The sequence below is a fragment of the Phalacrocorax carbo genome, chromosome 2 (genome assembly GCF_963921805.1).
Source record: "Phalacrocorax carbo chromosome 2, bPhaCar2.1, whole genome shotgun sequence".
NCBI classification, from domain to species: domain Eukaryota; kingdom Metazoa; phylum Chordata; class Aves; order Suliformes; family Phalacrocoracidae; genus Phalacrocorax; species Phalacrocorax carbo.
Genome location: NC_087514.1, coordinates 66,084,009 through 66,103,935, shown reverse-complemented (window position 1 = coordinate 66,103,935; position 19,927 = coordinate 66,084,009). Strand labels below are relative to the sequence as shown.

General features: G+C 44.3%; 1 protein-coding gene and 1 long non-coding RNA gene across 5 annotated transcripts in view; one reads left to right on the top strand and one right to left on the bottom strand.

Moving 5' to 3' along the window:
* The window catches only part of RIPOR2 (RHO family interacting cell polarization regulator 2), a 70,211-nt gene extending 51,577 nt beyond the window's left edge, over positions 1-18,634 (top strand). For 2 of the 4 annotated variants that reach the window (XM_064443137.1, XM_064443141.1), the window contains 10 exons: positions 28-717; positions 3,366-3,550; positions 5,405-5,573; positions 7,026-7,161; positions 8,083-8,244; positions 9,218-9,376; positions 10,426-10,628; positions 12,113-12,196; positions 14,282-14,372; positions 15,790-18,634. In XM_064443137.1, the coding sequence (XP_064299207.1) occupies positions 28-717; positions 3,366-3,550; positions 5,405-5,573; positions 7,026-7,161; positions 8,083-8,244; positions 9,218-9,376; positions 10,426-10,628; positions 12,113-12,196; positions 14,282-14,372; positions 15,790-15,890 (1,980 nt within the window). In that variant the 3' untranslated portion in view covers positions 15,891-18,634. Of the gene's footprint in view, positions 1-27; positions 718-1,645; positions 3,303-3,365; positions 3,551-3,907; positions 3,979-5,404; positions 5,574-7,025; positions 7,162-8,082; positions 8,245-9,217; positions 9,377-10,425; positions 10,629-12,112; positions 12,197-14,281; positions 14,373-15,789 lie in introns of those variants that run through there. The other 2 variants (XM_064443138.1, XM_064443140.1) reach the window with 2 other exon arrangements.
* LOC135311956 (uncharacterized) lies at positions 7,268-8,140 on the bottom strand. Its single transcript, XR_010371525.1, has 3 exons — positions 8,010-8,140; positions 7,734-7,870; positions 7,268-7,483 (listed from the first exon to the last, which is right to left on the bottom strand). It is a non-coding gene; the product is annotated as an uncharacterized LOC135311956 (long non-coding RNA).
* Positions 18,635-19,927: the final 1,293 nt, after the last annotated feature.

Below are 19,927 nucleotides of genomic sequence, written 5' to 3'. Positions count from 1 at the left end.
TGCTCTCTTTCTCTGTTATCTTTTCAGTCGAATTTGCCAGATGACATCTTTGAGAATGGAATGGCAACCACCGAGAAGCGACCTCTTTCTTTCACTTTTGGTGACCTGCCTTACAAAGACCACGTGCCCCCTGCCAACACAGCAGAGTCCTCTTCTGCTCACGTCAGCTCCAGCCCTGACATCACTGCGACCCCTACCCAGCACCGAGCTCTCCAGTCCTCCAAGAGCTCAAGCCAGGACTGTAGCAGCAGTGACTCCCGCAGAGACTCTGTCGCTGAGCCGAAGGACCTGCCATCCCAGGGAGAGGGAGCAGTGACTGAGAGCAAGGCCACCCCAAAGGCAGCTCCTGAAGTTTGCCAAAAAAACTCCGATGCTGGGAGCGATCATGTCTTTATAGAGACAAGCGTCCCGGTGTCTCTCCTGCAGGACCCAGATGAAGGTTCAGAGCTCAAGCCCGTGGAGCTGGATACCTATGAGGGCAACATCACAAAGCAGCTGGTAAAAAGGCTTACGTCAGCAGAGGCACCCATGACCCCAGAAAGGCTGCCATGTGAGGGATCAATTAGTGGGGAATCAGAAGGATATAAGTCTTATCTTGATGGAAGCATTGAAGAAGCCTTGCAAGGGCTTCTTTTAGCTCTTGAGCCACATAAAGAGCAGTATAAAGAGTTTCAGGACCTGGACCAAGAAGTGATGCATCTGGATGACATCCTAAAAGTGAGTATGTTTTCGAAAAATACTACCCTAAAGAAAATCTAGTGGGTAGACTCTCCTCCCCTGCCTCATAAACATCAAAGTAGGGTTTTCGGAGATCAGTAAAATTCCTTAGTATCAGTAGATTTGCTCCTGCTTGGAGCATCCTTTCAGAGTGTTGCATTTTTAACCTTGTATGCAATATGCTTACCGTAGCCTTGTATCCTCAAGGAATGGATCTTTTAATCTACTTGAAATCTGGGAGAAAGAGAAAAAAGGTGCAGTGGCAGAGGGGTAATTAAATTTTACCCTTCTGTGAGGAAACCACTTGTGAAGCCATTGCTTGTGACATACTGGAGATCAGATTATATCCAACATTCTCTCTTTAAAATCCGTGTGTTACATCCTCAGTGGGTGTACTTTAGCATACTACCCCTGAACTCCATGGAGCTGTGCAAAACTACACCAGCTGAGGATCAGGCTTTGTAGCCATAGAGGCTGAATTTTCTAAATTGCCAAAGATATTTAGAAGCACAAGTCTCACTGAAGATTGCCATCCTCACATCGCCTAGGCTTTTTCCAAGCCTTTTCCTTTTCCCCTGCCCATTTTTAAGATGAGAGACATCCTGTCATTACACCGGGTTGCACATAACATGTTGAAAGTTAGAAGAAAAGGAGTTTGCATGTGTGTTGTTAATACGTTTACTGCCAATCACTGTGACTCATATCTCCTCCATGAATAATAACTCATGACGCATTACTATGCCAAGAGTATTATATGGGAAATAATCATTTCAAATGCTTCATATTCATATGCAAGTTGGTCTGCTAGTCATTTAAGCCTCATCATTTCAGAACACAGCTGAGGAGGGAGGAGGGGAGCAGTTATCCTTCAGCATTATCTTTTACAAAGAAACTTTGTTAACATCTTTGTTTCCATTGGTGTTTGCAGTTGCCTGGTACTTTCCCAAATTAAGTACTTTTTGACAACTCGCAGCCCGTTGCTTGCGCTATTTCCCAACGTGATTCAAGCAGGCAAAGCTACCATTACTATTATTTTTTAACTTCTTGGCTGCTCTGCAGCTTGTACAAAGAGGTCAACTATCCAGTCAGCAGAGGGACGATGGAGACTGTTTATTTACACTCCTTTTATCAGACGTTCCAAAGGGACAGACTTGGGATGGGGGGGAAGAGAGAGGATGGACACATGCAGACAGGATTCCTGCACACGGGAGAAGGACGCCTTTTCCAGATCTGCTTTATGTCTGTGTGCCGCCTAGACCCAGAGCTAGACCTAGACCAACACTCAGCATTGCCTGCAGCTGTGCTGGGCTCCCCCTGCAAAGAGGTTGAGCTGGAATCCAGCTGAGGCTGAAGAAATCTCTTTTGGCAATATCAGGTGGGCAGAGAAAAGGAGAAACCCACAAGCTGCTGTCTGGTTTTGCCTGAAGAAGCTGCACTACCAGCCCTGAAAGAAATGGTAGCTAAAACCATCGGTGCCGCAGAGGAAGCGAGATACAGCACCCACCTCTGTCACAGAGGTGTTGGGAAGTGTGTCTGATTTCCTAATGACTGTATGGTCAGTTTAAGGTGTCAAGCATCGTAAGTGCCAACATATGACCATTATAGCGTTAACATTGTGTGCAAATGAACTGGAAACAAAACTCCAAGCCTCCTCAGCTCTAGTGGGGCTGGTGCTGAGTCTGAACTCAGAGGCCAATGCATTTTTTTTCTACAAACTGAGACAAAGTCCTGGGTCCTACTGGGGACTAGAAGATGCAGCTCATGGAACAGCACCGGTGGCTCCTGACTGTTCTGGTCAAAGAATGACATAGTGTTAAAGGTGTTGAAGTCATTGCACAAACCAATGGAGGTGATCCCTCAGGTTACATCTGATCCTGCAAGCTGACCCGGGAAGCAACTCTGTGGGCGTGTCTGGATAAATCGCCACATGGGACCAGGGCCTTTGATACTTCCTACAGCAACAACAGGGTTCAGTCTCATTTCTTCCCAGCAGTGAGACAGGATGGCTTCCCCTGCCTCTAGCACTATTAATTTCCAAGTTACAATACTGCCTTTCTCAGTCACCTAGGAATCTGATGTCTGATTGGCTTTTCCTTGATAAGCCATGTGGCTTCAACGGCAATAAAAGTCCTCTCGTCCTATGAATAAATCTGCAGCTATGGGACCAAATTCAATCCTGGCTAAGGTCCATTGGAGTTACATCTGGAATAAATCCAACAGTGCCATTGGATATGTATAAATTGGCTTCTGTATCTAGAACAGCAATCATGGAACGTGCCTTCTCCTTTCAACTTCCAGTGGGTTAATTGCCATCTCTCCTTTTGGAGGACACTAAAATCTGCATCACTTGGATTCAAGATGTACTTCTCGTTTCCATAAAACATATTGAATTTTGCCTTTGAGGGTTTTCATTTGGGGATGGGAGGGGGTAGGATGGGGAGGGGAAAAGGAAGGGAAGGGTTTTTCCAGTTCTCAGGCTTTGATTGTATCTGCTATGAATATGAAGGTTTGAAATGAACCAGCCAATAAAATGAAGTTTTAAAAATAAAATTAAGAATTTGAAAGTTTTAAGCTTTATCCTTTTTTTTCCTTTTCTTTCAGTAGTAGTTAATATCTGGGGTTTTCATTGGTTCATTCTGCCTTTGCAGTGCAAGCCAGCAGTAAGCCGAAGCAGGTCCTCCAGTTTAAGTCTAACAGTTGAAAGTGCTTTAGAAAGCTTTGATTTCCTGAACACCTCTGACTTTGATGATGAGGATGGTGGTGGTGTGGAGGTTTGTAATGGTGGAGGAGGTGCAGACTCAGTATTTTCAGATACTGAGATTGAGAAGAATAGGTAAGTTTGTAGTAACTGCCGGCTGTGCTTACGCCAAACTGATACCCTAGCTGTTTGTTGCTAATGGGATCCTGGTGCATACATTATTCAAGGAAGACTGACTAATCCTTGATGAGTTTATAGGGTCAGAGGGTTCCCCGTGGCTGCTGCATATAAAATCTTTAGCTTCCAGGATAATTTTTTTCCTGTTCAAATATGTGCAGTCTGTCCTCCAAAGGAGAAGGGTAAATTAAATTAAGCTGAGATCAATACTGGCAGAGCCTCTTCCTTGACATAGGTTTGGACCTGGCTTTCCTTGGGTGTAATTACTAATTCCTCTGTGGTTTTTTCCCCCCTCCCTTTGTCTTTTCTCTCTAGCCGAATGAGTCTTTGCAGTGGATTAAGCTTGTCAGTAACAATAACACAGGGCCAGATTTAAGCAGCATGATGTAGGTTTCCTTTGGAATGTAAGAGTGATGACTGGTACTCTGTTCATGGCCCTGCGTGTTACCTGCCCTTCTTTCATCACTTCTGGTCTTTCTGAGAGACAAACAAACAAACAAAAAAAAAAAAAAAAAAAAAGCTGTGGTGTTTGTGCTGTGCTCTGCCATTGTCGTGTGACCTTAAGATGCTGTGTTTCAATCATTAGATCCTAAAAGCATGTTTGCATCCTTGGAGCTGACATGATGCCCAGCAGGCATGTAAGCGGCACTAAAGCTGGGAAGAAAGGAAAGAACATGGTTCCCTTGTACCCCATGCTTTCCAACCAGGGAGCTATACTTCTCACAGCTTATTGAGGCCTGTTTAAAAAAATTTTGAGAGCAAACAAGCAACTACCATGCAGTTCCCATCATCTCACTGCACATCCTCTTCAGAGAATAAGATTTGATGGGAAGAAAAACTTGGAAAATTGTGTTGCTTGATGAATTGGTACTCTGAGCTCAGTTCAGACTGCACTGATTTAAGGATCTGGCTTTAACCAGGCACTTTTGCAGAAATTTACCTTAAGCAGCAAAAATTTATGTTAGTTATAAGCTAACTTAGAAAGCAACTAAAATCTTTTAAGTTAAAATAGAAGTTAAAATTTCTTCCCCCCCCCCCCGCCCCGGCTCATCCCCAGACAGTGTAAGTTCCCACTTCTATTTTTAGATTTGTAAGCGTGTGACTCAGTGTAAAGATTGCAAGTGTTGAAGCTTCTGAACTTGCAGCCAAATACACTTGCATCTGGGAACTGACCTCGGGCTTTGCCTTTGAACACAGGGAGGACCATTTGGGCAACAAGACAATATTGGAAATAATGATTTAAAACACAGTGTGACTAGCTTTACGCTCTTACAGAAACGATTGGCAAAGTAAGCTGTACACATTGAGCCTAAAACAGCATATGAACACATCATGTCTCTCCAGCAGTGGTTTTCCTTTCCTTCTGCAACGAGCATTACATTTGGCAGCAGGAGGACACCAAAAGCACAGAGCTGTTCTTTAGCAGCTCAGCTCTTGGTATGGCACAAATTGTAATGGTGCTTAGTCCAGAGCCACTGGGGAAATGATTTACCAAGAGACGGGAGAAAACACTGTCACCACCAAGTGACAGTAACTGGGGGTTAAAAAGGCTTGCTGGTGAGGGCGTCGCATTGCTCAAGGCAAGCCAGTCAGGGGACAGAGAGCTGTCCCCTCGGTGGGTACAGCCCTTCTGAGCCTGGCCAGGGCAGCACTGCTCCTTTGCGATATGATGTATTCATCGCGAGATTTCTGGCTGCTTTCAGCTCTTCTGCCGTGCTCATTGCTCGTTGCCCTGCGTGAGCGTGTGAGCGTGTGTGTCTGCAGTGGTGGCAATCAGCCCTGCACTGACCTCCCTCCCTCATCCCTCCCCAGTTACAGGACGGAGCACCCAGAAGCCAGAGGCCACCTGAGCGAAGCTCTCACCGAAGACACGGGTGTAGGCACCAGCGTGGCTGGCAGCCCTCTGCCCCTGACCACAGGGAACGACAGCCTCGATATAACCATAGTTAAGCACTTGCAGTATTGCACGCAGCTCATTCAGGTACCACGCTCAGCTCATTTAAGGCATATATTTTAAAATCTTCCCTGCAGCCATCAGCATGACTGCAACATGGGGTATGAGCAGCCTGGCAAGGTCAACACTGCTCATAGGAGGCAGTGGGAGCACAGGGCTGGGACAGCCACCATGCTGGGGTGAAGGTGACACCAGAAAAGCCTCCATCGTTTCTGTCCTGGCCCGTCTCAGAGCAGGTGTAATGAGCAAACTACAGGGCACTTCGCAGATGCCACCCAGCAGGACTGACAGCAGATGATGGGGCAGCCCCTGCTCTGGTTTACAAATGTCCACTGGCTTCACCAGGAGGTCCTCAACGAGATCAGTCTGTAGTTAAGGCAGTCCATGTCTTCAGAGGTAAAACAGAAGCCCATGGCCCCGCTTTTTAACCAAGACCCAGCCAAGGCTGATGTTCAAGAGCAGAAATGAATTTCTGCATGTGGAGAGATTGCCTGAAACACACACAGTGAAGGCAGCACGACAGCCCCCCGGGACATCAAAATTGTCTGTTTGTGCTCGCAACTAGCACAATCTTTTAGAGGGTTCTTTTTTTTTTTTTTCTTCAGAGCCCAAGCACAGCAAACGCAATTTTAAACCCCCAGCAAGCCACTCTAGCAAATGAGGGCATCAGGGTTTTCCTGACAAATCAAAACATACTCCAGCTTCCACTTTGCAATTATTTGATTCTTCCATCTTAGATATAATTTTCTTTATTTTTCCCAAAGGCCCACTGAAGCAATACAGAGTGAGTCTGAGTCCAGTACCCTTAGTGCTGACACTTTGCTGACTCACAAGTATGAGAAAAAGGGAGTACAGTAAACAGTACTGTACAGTAATACACAGCTGGGGGTACACAGTAAATACGCAGCTGGAGGAGGCAAGCTCAAACTATGTCTGAGTAGATTTGATATGTACAATATTTACGTGGACTGATGAAGAAAATGTGGCTGTCAGCATCAGGGAGTATTATCAAGGACAAGACACCAAATTAATAAGGACACCTGAGTAGTTGATCAGGGCTGAAATGGAGTGGAAAAAGAGTGGCCTGTGGTCTGCCTCCAGGCAGGTATGTCCTTAAAGTCCATGGCCTATGTTATGTGAAAATCAGACTAATATTCTTTTCTGCCTTTAAGGCTTATGATGATGGATTCCTTTAGCTTTCAAATTACTTATGCAAATGACTGCTTGTATACTCAGGTGCCTGGATTTGGATGTAGATGTCAAAGATATAAGCAACAATGCATATCAAAAAGTACCATAAAATACCCAAGAGACAAAAAACTTTTTAAGTTAAGGAGATCCCATAGTTCCAGGCAATGAATTTGCCACTGCATTTCTTCAGGTGCCAGCCGTTTTAGAGGCTTTTGGTTTCTTCTGAGAATTTTTTTTGGGGGGAGGGTCAATGACTCTTTTTCCTCTCTTCCCATTTGTCTTCACCAGCAAATTGTGTTCTCCAGTAAAACACCGTTTGTGGCAAGAGACCTCCTGGATAAACTGTCCAGGCAGATCCTTGTGATGGAGAATATCGCGGAGATCAGCACTGAGAACTTGGGAAACATCACCTCGCTTACTGATGGTAAGAGACAAGTTAGAGGGTTTCCTTCTGAAAAGTATTTGTTTGAACATGCGTGCCTGCTGAAATCACTGCTGTGCAGAGCGCAGCAGGAGATGCCACCATAGTAAGGTCAACTCACGGTTACCAGCAGATGTAGCAGTCACCCAAATTGGTCAGGGGCCTTATTCTATCTTCAGCGCTGGTATCCAGAAATAAGCAGGGAAGACGAGAAAGGACTTATCCTTATCATGCTTTCATGTGCAGAAGATGGACAGAGGTCATTGCTGCGGTGGGGTGGGGTTGCTTCCACCTCTGAAGAGCCAAAATCTTCCACCTCTCTTTCCTGAGGAAAGACGGGATCTGCCTTATACTTTCATCTCCTCAAACAGTTTATCCAAAAGACTATTTTTATGTAATCTCTGTGGAGAACTATTTAGATATTTGTGGTGGTGGTGTGTCTATTTTAGTACCTTGGAAGAGTCTGACAAACACTTGGTTATTTACCCTTGTGAACACTCTGGCAGAATAAGTAAATATACCATGGTGTATTTACTTCGTTTATCAGAGAATTGAGGCAAAATTGATTGACTTACCCAAGGCCACAGAGCAGTGCTAGGACAGGGACCCGTCTTGTGCAGACCATTTGCAGTATTCCCATAGTATTTTGTGGTATTTAAAAGGATGAGACATCAGTGTCCAGAACTCAATCAGGAGCAAATTTTCTCACAACCTATTACGGGAAATGGAAAAAACATGTTACAAGCTGGGGTGTGCACACGATCATGGTCTCTGAAGGTAATGGCACAGGGCAACCCATCAAGCAGTCACTGTCCATCAGTGGGCTGGGGTGAGAATTCCTCCTCTCTTACCATCTTTTCTCTTCTGGAAGTCAATGCTTTCAACACGGCTTTATTTAATTGTTTGTTTTGTTTTCTCCTCCAGCTATTCCAGAGTTCCACAAGAAGCTGTCGCTACTGGCTTTCTGGATGAAGTGTACCGGCCCTTCAGGAGTGTATCACACGTCTGCAGACAAGATGATGAAGCAGTTGGATATCAATTTTGCCACCACTGTGAATGAGGAGTGTCCCGGACTTGCAGAAACAGGTACCAACTGCTGCAAAAAAATTGTGTCGGTCACCAAAATGGAGAACAGTTGTTTATTGGGCTTTACTCAACATTCATTGCTTGGTTGTCCAACCTTCTGGAGGTCTGTTTGGCCATAGCTCCAAGATCTCATTTGAAAACTAATGCAATAACTCTTGAAACAGTTTTGGTCCAAATTAATCAGGTCAGAGGAGGAGAAAAAGGTCAGCAGAAAATAAAATATTGTTTTAAGGTTTATGAGCTAATTGGAAAGTAAATCTATTCCCAAATACAGGTTTGTAAGTGATTCAGTGAAGTAGGAATCCTCTCAATTTTATGTGTCTGTATAACGTCCATGCCCCGTTAGAGTTCACTTGGATGGAATTAATATGCATCCAAGTGAGTCTATGCGAATATAGGTTCCTATTTGGCGTGAGATGTACCACATTGACTAGTTCTTCCTGGGCTAGAATGGAGATGCAGGGTGACTTGCTCAGATGTGGGCATCTGCACTGCAGATGCCTACCCAGGGCAGTGTTCTTCTTCCTGCTCCATGCTACAGCTCTCACAGACTGTGCCTCAAATGAGCTCTCAGCATGCCACATGCTCATGCAGGAACATAAAACCAAGCGAAGCCAAATCCTGCTTCTGTGCATGTCTCCCCTACTTCAGCAGCATCACAGAGATGTAACTGCAGTGCATGTGGATATGTGTTTAGCGATTCTGGATATCATTTGGGTAGAAAGGATGCTGCAATAGCCATCTGTAAACTGGCAGACGTTCATCGTTACAAAGATATCCTTCGGTGATGAGAGCTAGACAGGGAGAAGGTCTGTCTAGTGTCTACCCTAACCACAGTTGATGTTAGAAACGTTGGGAAGTATCTGGCTTTGCAAATACATTTTTTTTCTTTCTGGCTTTGAAGTGGACTGTGGCATTTTGCCAGCAGCTTTTGCTCTCACTAACACGTCCCTTTGTCTGTGGCTGCCTGCAGTCTTCAGGATCCTGGTGTCTCAGATCCTGGACCGGACAGAGCCCGTCCTCTACTCCAGCATGTCCTCCGAGATCATCACCGTTTTTCAGTATTACAGCTATTTTGCAAGCCACAGTGTTAATGACCTTGGAAGCTATTTGCTGCAGCTCGCAAAAGAAGGTAGGGTATATAAATCCTGGTGGCTAACGGGGGAGTACATCAGTGCCCTTCTGAGCTCAGCACAGAACAGTTCAGCCCTGAGGCTGATTTTACAAAAAAAGTGGGGAAAGGAGACAAGGAAGTGCCTTGGATACTAAGTGTGAATGCACCTAAACAGTTGCACATATCAAGGGAAAGCAGCCGATGCAGATACGCCCTCAGTCATTTCTATTTCCATATTCAAATGGGGGGGAAAAAATGTTGAAAGTTAGTTTTTAGGAAATGGCTGATGGTGGCGGGCTGGGCCCAAGGTCTGCAAAGTTTTCTGTGCCTGCAGCTTGGATGGCATTCTGGTCTTTCACCATCCTTTATGGAGACGCCTTCTGAGGTGCTGAGATCTTCTAACGAGCCAAGGGATCACAGCACCTCAGTGTTTGGCAGGCTCTGCCACTGAGAGCTGAAGAGAGAAGCAGATGCTCCACAGAGTGTGCTAGACTGCAATCCCTGGCAAGCCAAGTTTTCTTCTCTAGTTGAGAGGGCGTTTGAGGAACCTTGCCTAGTTTTCATTTTTATTCGGGCTTAACTGGGGAGTTTTGCTCAAAAACCTGGAAGGAAAAAGGCATTTCAGCCCACCTCTGAAACACAGTAGCCTGGGCTTTTGGTGGCAGACCTCAATCTGCCTAGGAAACACTCTCACAAAGGTTCCCTGGAAGGCAATACAGTGACAATATTGGGTTTTGTTTGTGAGGACTTACATCTTCCAGCAGAAAGTAAAGTTTTGACAGGTAGGCCCGTAAGTCTGGGTAGGTGTATGTGCGGCAGTGTCCCACCTACCACATCTACTCCTCTCCTCCTTTGGTAGAACATCTGAGAAACTGGCCCAGCTTAAAGCCCGGACAATTTCCCATGAAGACACACCATAATAAGGATCCACAACAATTGCTCAGATGGGGATTTTTCATGTCCTTTGTGTGTATAGTGAAAACTGAGGATTGCTAGCAGGGAAAGGAGCAATCTGAAATACCGAGAGGATAAAATGAGTAACAAGGACCTTCCTCTTGTACTTTTAGCATCTGTGGTTCAGGTGCTACAGTCAGTGAAAGATGGAAAACTGCAGCAAAACGTGGCCAAAATAAACTCCAATAACCTTCCACCACAGCAAGAAGTTTTAAGAGCTTTGGCTTTACTTCTCAATGAAAATAAAAATGAAGTCAGTGAGACTGTGGCATCACTTCTGACAGCTACTGCAGAAAACAGGCACTTCAGGGAGAAGGTAAGTGGCAGAAAATCACCTATCACTTGAGACCTGTATCATCATGAGATTTTTTCTGCCTGTATGTCTACACCTATAAAATAATTGCTCCAAACTTGATTTAAACTGATCCAGAGGGATTTCCTGTCTAATTCTTCTGCAAATATGCAGGTCTGTTTCTGTCGTTACACCAGCCTGCTTCTACCTGTCATTTCACTAAACAGGTACTAACCAAAACTCAGCAAATACTTACCAAGTGCTGTGCTCTCCAGCTATCTTCCACATTTCAGCATTTCTGCTGGCCTGTCTCAGGCTTGGTTTCATCCAAGGCTTCAAGGCAACAGTCCCCAGCATCATCAACGTGCAAAGATGTAGCTCTGAAATTTTTATTTTTCTCCCAGTGGAGGCTGGCATCTGTGGGACCTCCTGACATTTCTGGAGCGGAGGGACTGACTTGGGCAAATACAGCTCAGCTGTGGATCTAAGATTTGAGTCAATCACAGATACCAAAGGCAACAAGCAGGGCCAGATTAAACACAGAAATTAAAGAGAAGGGAGAAGAGGAATAAGAAGAAATTAGGGGTTGGCCTCTACCCTTTCACGGCAGACCTTTCCCTACTACCTTCTTGTTCCCTGTCAGGATAGTGTGAAAGAAAAGGCATCTGGAAGAGGAAGAGTGGTAGAAGGCAGGCAGAGGGAGGAGAAAGAGAAGCTCATTCTTTGCTGTTCTCCTCTGTGGATCCAGTCTCCTCTTTGCTTGCCCCTGCTTCATCTTCCATTTTTGCAGCCTCTTGATATCTCATACCATCCTTCCCCCTCCCCAGCTTCATGGAGGCAGCAGCTCAGGGAAAATATCGCCTTCTAGAACAGGCATGTGCAGCTGATACCTGGCTCACTGCCTGCAGGACAACCACTAGGTGCCCTGTATGAGGGCATTATGGAGCCTTATGCTGCAGACGAGGTCATTGTGCAGCCAACTGCCACCAAGGTTTGCTGCACACACTAGTTTTGTTTGCTCAGCAATAGCTAATAATTTCTAGGACCAAGATGGTCCAGCAGCTCACGCTAACCTTGTAATAGTTATTTGCAGTCCCCTGGGGACCATCCCAGCCTGTTCATTATTATCCCTACGTTAGAGGGACCATCTCAAGGGTCAACTCTTCAGCTATTTAGTCCCCAAGGCCCATTTAAAGCTCTTTGGTGATTTATGCAGAAAGGCCCTCAAGGATGCCAGCTTGTGCTTCTCACTTTAATGTCACCTTTTCCTCACTAAAAGCTAAAAGACTGCTAAGCTGTAACTAGTGGCCTGGCCTGAATCTGCTGTAGGGAATCATCCAACCACGTTACCTGTAGCACAGTCTGTGCCTCTCCCTCCCATGTGCTTGCTGTCAGGGAGGTGGGCTGCAGTCCCTCTCCCTTTAGTAGGGTAGCAATGACTCCACGCTCCACCCTTCTGCGCCACACAGGTACAGGCATTTTAGTTACTATTCTTTATCTGTTTTCAGGCCTTGATTTATTACTGTGAAGCACTAACCCAGCCCAACCTCCAGCTGCAGAAAGCAGCTTGCTTGGCTCTAAGATACCTCAAGGTAAGATATAAGGAATTCAGTTGTGGCTTTACTTTAAAAAATGGACATCTGAGAGGGACAAATGACAAAACCAAAATTGCAATAGCAGCAGCAGAGCTTTTGTTTTGCATTGCTTCACTGCATTGTTTTACAGATACCGTGCTGTTTGGGAACAGTTTAGAAGCTTCATTTCAGCAGAACCAGCCAGGTTCTGTGATGGTGAAGAAGTTTATCTTTTCCTCCCTCTCATGTTGATTTTAGGAGACTTACTTCCACATCACAGAGAAAAAAAGTTATTAATCTGCAGAGTACTGACTGAGAGGGGAAAAAATCACCCTCTCCCAGGATAAAATTAGCAGCAATGCACATGAGTTGCAGTGGGAGAAGAGAAAGGGAGAGACAGCTCATTTTGTGACACCACACAGAGCGGCTGTAAGCAGCAAATACAAACCATACGGACAAATAGCTGGTACATCTGGGTGCTACAGCTTCAGCTAGTGTCTGGTACCATTTCTGCACTCCCATGACAGGAAGGAAAAATGCTGCTTTTGTTTTGGCTGTACAGAGCCATGGGAAACAGCAGCTGCCTAAGCCTGACTGGTACGGGACACCGAGCCAAAAAAAACAGGTTCCATGAGACAGACCCACCACAGACTGATTATTTCTCCCTCAAGACTTTCCCCTGGAGAAGACAGCTCTGAAATAATCTAAATTCATCCCAGCCAGAACTGACACACTAATACCATCCAATACATAATCCAATATGTTTAAATAAAGAAAAAGCTTTTTCCCCTGCACAAGATGCTGGCAGGAATCTCCGAGAGGCAATGGTGAGGGGCATTACTCTCCTACATGCAGGACACAGTGGGGTTTTTGATCTCTCAGGAAAAGGCAGACCAGGAACCAGTGGTGGGAACTGGCACTAGACACATTTAACTTGAGCAGTGTAGTTCCAATGCACCTCAAACAGTAAGAACAGCAATTGCTGGGGGAAAAAAAACCAACCAAACAAAACACCTGCTGAGGAAAAGGACCTCTATCATTTGTGATCAAATAAAAAGCTGAAGCCTTTCTGGCAGATATTATTTCAAGGATGGGAATGCTCCAGCTGAGAGGTGACTGTGGATGAGCTAACCCAGCAGCAGCCTCATCCACATCAAACCATGTCGGCCGTGCCAGGTCCCACTCTGCATCTGTGGTGCTGTGGCCCCATGGCTCACGTCAGCGTTCAAGCTGTACTCACCAGTAAGCGCCCACTGCAGGCTTGCCCTCAGTCAAGCACAAGCGACCACGTTCAAGGTGGGGTAGTGAAATATAATGGCTACAGTAGCTAAGCCCTGAACCAGGGCATTGTAGACCAGACCTGTGCCCCTCAGATCGACAAGGCTCATACAAATCCTGGCTCTGTGGCTCAGATCATCTTCCTTCATGTGTCACACCAAGGAATTACATGTCCTTCCTTGCTCTCATTTCTCTTGTCATATTAAATAGCCTGCCAGAGACACTATGACAGCTGCTCTCCCCTAAGGTCTGACATTTTTGTAGCAGAGAACAGGATTTCCTTTCTTTCTTCCCAAAATAGGAGAGGCAAGGCAAAAATGCGGACACATAGGTGAGTGTAGGTGTCAGGGAAGAGCTGGGAGTGAAGTGAGTGGCCTGACCAGACAGCATACCCCTATAGACACAGGCTGGCGAGAACAGCCTTCCTAGACCTACCAGGTTGGACATGCTCAGTGTGAAACTAACTCCCTCACGGCCCATCTCCTGTTCTTCTCCCTGCCATACCTGTGCCTTGCCGCGTTTGTGGCTTTCTCCCATTGCCCATCACCCAGCCTGTGGTCAGAAGTGGCAGATGTAGCTGGTCAGCCAGATTTATGCATGTAGCATATAGGGTAGGAAAATTAGAATGGGTCCACACTGAGAGTAGGAAATATGCCTTCTCACAGATGCTTCCCCCCAGGGAAACACAATTCCTCATGTCCTCACCAAGGCCCTGCCCCTGGAGTAGGAAGGCAATGCAGAGGACAGTCACTGCTTCCACACAAGGCTGTGAAATAAAACCATGGTGTACTGTGTGGTGCTAATGTGGTTTTTTGCACTTCCCAGGCTGCTGAGAGCATTAAAATGCTGGTCACGCTCTGCCAGTCTGACAACGAAGAGATCAGAAAAGTGGCGTCCGAAACCTTGCTCTCACTTGGTGAGTTGCCTGTTTTAAAGCAGTATTTAATTTTCTTTTTTAAACAGAGCAGCATGTAGGACACTTGAGTTATACAAATATGAGACTCAGCTGAAACAAAACTTCAAGATGCAAACACATTTAAAAATGTATATTAGAAATAATTTGTTTTGAAAATTATGAAAATGGACCAAAGAGAAACTGTATTGTGTGAGTCTGGAGGGGGAAGCAGAAAAGGAAAAACAGCAAGGGAGAAGTTGACACACAGAAATAATTCATAATGAAGTTGAACACCAGGCAGCCTTGAGGAGACAGGACTAACACACTGCCTGCTGCATATCATACACCCTCCTCTTGGGGATCCCCTCCTATCACCCCTGTACTGCCATTATCACACGCTCAAGTGCCATTAGCGCTGCCAAGTGTTCACCGAATCTAATTTATCTTTATGTGCTTATTTGGACAGCCCTTAGCCTGCAAGCCCTCCTTCACACAGCACCCCAGGCACCTTGCACTGACCTTTTTTTGTCCCCGAGACAACAGATACCCTGTTCATTAACCTGTAATCTGGCTGCAGAGCAGTGTGTGACTGCAAGTGCAGCTGCAGTTTCAGGGCCCCAATACTTGAGTGGCACAGAAAAATTGTATTTATCTGGCCTTTAGGTGAAACACAACTTTCCACTCCATGGGTGCATGTCCATCTGTAACCATAGTTAGGCAAACTTTTCAAACATACTCTTTCATTCACCAATTCAGCAGGAATTCACCCTGCTGCTGGACATCTTATTGCTAAGGTTATAAAACTACTAGCCCAGGGACACTTTTGAAAACACTGGGAGATGATACTGCCACTCTTCCAGATGACACATGGAGAACATTTTGATTCCTAATGGTCAATTCAACACATTAGGCTCAATGCTATCTTCAGGTGCATATAGGTGACAGAACCTAAGAGGAAAGGGTTTGAGAGATATAAAAATAGCTAAATTTAGCAAACGTACCACTTCTTTTTCAGTGGTATATAAGTGCCAGGATGTGAGAAGTGGGTAAACTTTATATTGTCCAAAGTAGAAGTGGATAAACATCACTTGCCTCAGTGTTATCACAGCTGCAACCGAGACCTTGACAAGCATCACAGTTCATTTAGTAAGACAAGTGTACAGATACTGACATCTTATCATACGAGCCACATCCACTTCTGTTTTGCTCTAATAAAACAAGCAAACTACAAGAGAAATTTTTAAAAATAACGTGAGCATTCACAGGGCACTTAATTTTTCCAAGTCATTTGTGAATTTGCCTTCAAGAACATAAGAAATTTTAAAAAGGGGAAGAAGTTATCTGCAGATCAGTACTTTCTAACAGCAGAAAATCAGTGTTTTAAACATTGTAGGGCAATTATATAATACATTATCATACTTAAACATTTTGCATTCAGGTGAAGATGGGAGACTGGCATACGAACAGCTGGACAAATTTCCCCGGGAATTTGTTAAAGTTGGAAGCCGCCGTGGAACTGAAGCTGCCACAGCTTTTTAGGTGGAAAAGAACTTGTCTACATTTAACAGGCATTAAAGTATGATGGAGCTGCATTTCAGTGTGGGGAGCAGAAGGAAGACTTTGAAGAATTCTATGAGAATGTCCCAAAATGTAGCAATTTACAAACTTTAAGGAAAAGCAAAATCTAAGATCCAGCTTAAGATATCCTGTTGGATCCTCTTTGCAGCTCATGATGGGTCAGTTGGACGCTGAGGAACAGTACTTTGATTCGTAACAGATAATGTGACTGCAGTTATTCAGCCTCAAACTTCTGTGAGTTTTTAGAATTTGGCATCTTCATGTTGTTTACCGAGCATTACATTTACTTCCTTGAAGTTGTCGTGAAAGCTTGAGACTTGCGATATTGTATCTAACAAGGACAAGTAGGAGGCCACCTGAGCAGGACTGCAAAGCAGCTTTCTCTTCAACCCCAAGCTACACGTCTGCTGCCACGCAGCGTCCCCAGCAACACCCCAGCAGCAGGGAACACCACTTGGCTTTCTCAGTTTTGTATCAGCAGTGAAATATAGAGCAAGTTTCTTCAAGTTTTGCCTCCAGAAACAGCATGATGTAAACCCTGGGAGGTGTCACTTTGGTGACTCATTCTAAATGCCTCCGCTGGTCTTTTATTTCCTTTCTCTTGCCCTCCAGCAACAACCATCATTAATCCAGAGATTTGTGAGGGGGATGAAACAATCATGTAGGTTTCCGAAAACTAAATGAAAAGGTAAAGCGCATTTATTTATTCCGAGAAGGAGTGAATACAGCTAATTGCGCAAGTCCCCAAAGCCATTTGGTCCTGTAAATTGCAGGCAGGATTTCATACACTCTCATTAGTGGATCATAGCTTCTATAGAGAGATTTCAATATAAAGAACTAGAACAAACTAAAGCAGACCTCGGAGGCAGTAATAAACAGAGGGTGAAGTGAATGCTTTCCCCCCCTCCCTGCAAGGATGAAAGACAGCAAGTGCTTCAAGCTGTTGATTACAAGCCTTAAGTTAACAGAGGAGGTGAATAGAATTTAACAGAAGAGTGTTATTGTACTGTGCTCATTATGCATGAAATGCTATTTACATGTCAATTAAAGTATCCAAATTTGCATAGGCTACATAGAAAAGATTGCAAACAGTTCATGTCAAAAGAAAGCCTCATGCACCAAACACAGTGGCAGACAGGGGTCATGTCATTTTGGGTTTTTTAATGTGATTGTTACTGCAATGTATATCTGTATATTTATAAATGTATATTTCTTCCTTCAAGTAGAAAAAAGTACATTTTGTACATTTCAAAATGCCTACTTGTTTACTGAGAGATATAGACTCTTTTTGCAGAATGTGAAATAACCATGCCATGGTTTCTATACCATGCCATCTATACCATCACCTGAATTCTTCTAAGGTCCAAGGTGTCCTTTTGTACCAGCTTCTGCCTTTTTTTTTTTTGCTTTTAGTTTTGTGGCATTTCTACTCACCATATTTCCTATCACATTTAAGTTATAAGAAAGACTATTCTTTAATTACTAAGCACACAAGTCCATACAGATAGCCACTCTTTCTATCAGCAGCCTCTCCACTGTGAGGCTCATACAACCTTCAAACATCACGCAAGTCAGCTCCCAGTACCGTAAGTGACTCAGTAAGAGCCACCTGCTTCCAGCTGGATTTGGGACAAACCATTAGGGAGGTGTTTAGTCATATTAAGGGAAAAGGCTTGTAGGGAACACTTGTCTCTTCAAACCTCATCACCAGGACAAGACTTCACAACAGTCTCAAAAAGTTTAGCTAAATTATATGAAGTCATCTGCTAGATTTACAGCGTAGAAATAATTTCTGTTTCATACTGTATCAACTGTGTTAAGACTTAGGACATTACTTTATGATCTTACAAAAACATCTAGATTAGAGCAAGTGAACAACACACATTGCAAGGACTATTGCCTGAGGGGTGACAGAGAATCGCAGCTTCTCGTGAAGGGGGAGAAATGGTGCAATACTAGCTTGTGTTTTAATATGCAGAACTCCTGCATTTTCATCTTTCTGCTGGTCAAGGCAGGGGTTAAGTGGCAAACTATTTTAGTAGTTGAAATAAACACAAACCACAAAAGTAGGAAATAGAGAAGGGATGAAGCTACAGTGAAAACCACTGCTCTTAGTTGTACCTCTGTGAGGTGAGCCAAAGCACATTTTAAAAAAAGCCAGTTTTAAACTAAAATGCTATTTTGGAAGCAAAGGGAGGACTGTGCCCACTCTCAGCGTTCTTTCCCTGGTTGCTTCAACGTGTTTGTGCAGGCCCTTACTCCTGTCCCAGAGCATCAGCAAGAGGCATATGCTGTTTAATATTCTCATATTCCTGTACCTGTCAAAAGCTCCTACCTGTAATACATACTATGTCACAATATTGCTTGTAGTTTGCATATCACAGCACAGAACACAACTTTGTTAAAGCAAAAGCTATGATGTCATCAGGTTGTAGGTGCTACTTTCTGAACTGTCACTTAGGAATGACAGCAATGAGTTTACTTTCAAGCATGTACTAGTACCTTACGTTTCTAGCTACTCCTAGTTTAAGTTCAGAGCAAACCAGCCTTGTGTATCATTCAAGATACTTATCAAGAAAGGCTCCACAAGGACTAGCAGAAGATGCACTGAAGAGGCTCCATGACTTACCAAATTTCAGTTGATTATTTCTTCCCTTCTGTGAAGGCAGACAGACTGATCTCGGACAGCAGATACTCCTTTTCCTCGTACAAATATTCAGGGTTATGGCACAGACCTGGGGAACGCAGAACTGCCTATCGAGCAGAGAGCCAAAGCTGCAGAGTGCAGGGCTGTTCACATACACAGGTACCATGTTACATGAAGCTTCTGTCTACTTCTAGCTACTTTCATCGCATTGTAGTTTAAATCCACCCTTTGAGAAGTTTATGGACCTAAAGCTGATCTGCTCACCCTTATAACCATTAAAATCCACATATAGAGCTCACATGAACCAGACAGGAGCAAACCCTGCTCTCACTAAAGTGAATGAGGAAGGTCACAGGAATTTTAGTGGGAACAGTTAGACCAAATTTAGGTCTGTTGTGGTAGCCAAGACTGAAACTTGAACCTGGGATATAGAGAAGCTAAATTTCACTTTAAGCATTAATACTGTTTTAAATAAAACAAAGAATCACATCCTAACATTATTCATGACAACATATGAAAAACTCACTCTTAAGAACAAAACCAAACAAAATCCCCCAGAGTAACAAACCCTTGAAAAGGCAAACAAACCTTAAAGCTTCCAAAACCAGAAGGCAAACAAGAAAGGAACAAACCATTTGTCTCATAACTTCTACATTTTTATGCTCACAGAGCTGACAATGCTCTGCTTTCCTACCACATTAATGCAAGAGCTCTCCTTTGTGGAGTAGGAAAAACCAGACGCAGAGAGGGGAATGTAACAAGACAGACACTTACCAACTAGCAAAGAAGGAACCAAGCAGGCAGTAATTATAAAACCTGTTTCTTAGGGCTGCAGCAGGTTGACTCGAACAAATTTAAACGTCTGGGCCACCCCAGAAAAGGTAGGAAAATGTTCCTGTACCAAAATAACTCTGCAGTGGTAGAGACAGAAGAGAGGGAGTTCACCAGGAAAACTGCGCTCGGGAAAGGGGGTTTGCGTGGTGGTTTTGTTGGTGGCTTATTCTTACCTCATGCTTTTCATGAGCTATGGTGGTTCTCACTACCCCTGCCACACTGTTACCATCTCTCTGCATTCTGCCTGGTAGATATAACCCCCTAGAGCTTCTATACTGCTCCAGCTACAGCAGCACCTTAAGTTAGGCTGCCCAGAGTTTCGCACTGCTATTGGTAAGGCTCCTCCTGTACCTAGCATAACTTCAAAGCTATCAATTATAGCTTTACCCTATGCTGCAGTCTTCTACATACTGATTATTGCTGACTTTAAACATTCAAAGTTAGTCTATCGGTTGTATTGACTCCTATCTTAAGTACAGACCCCTGCTTTGCTGATTTACAACAGAATTATCCTGAT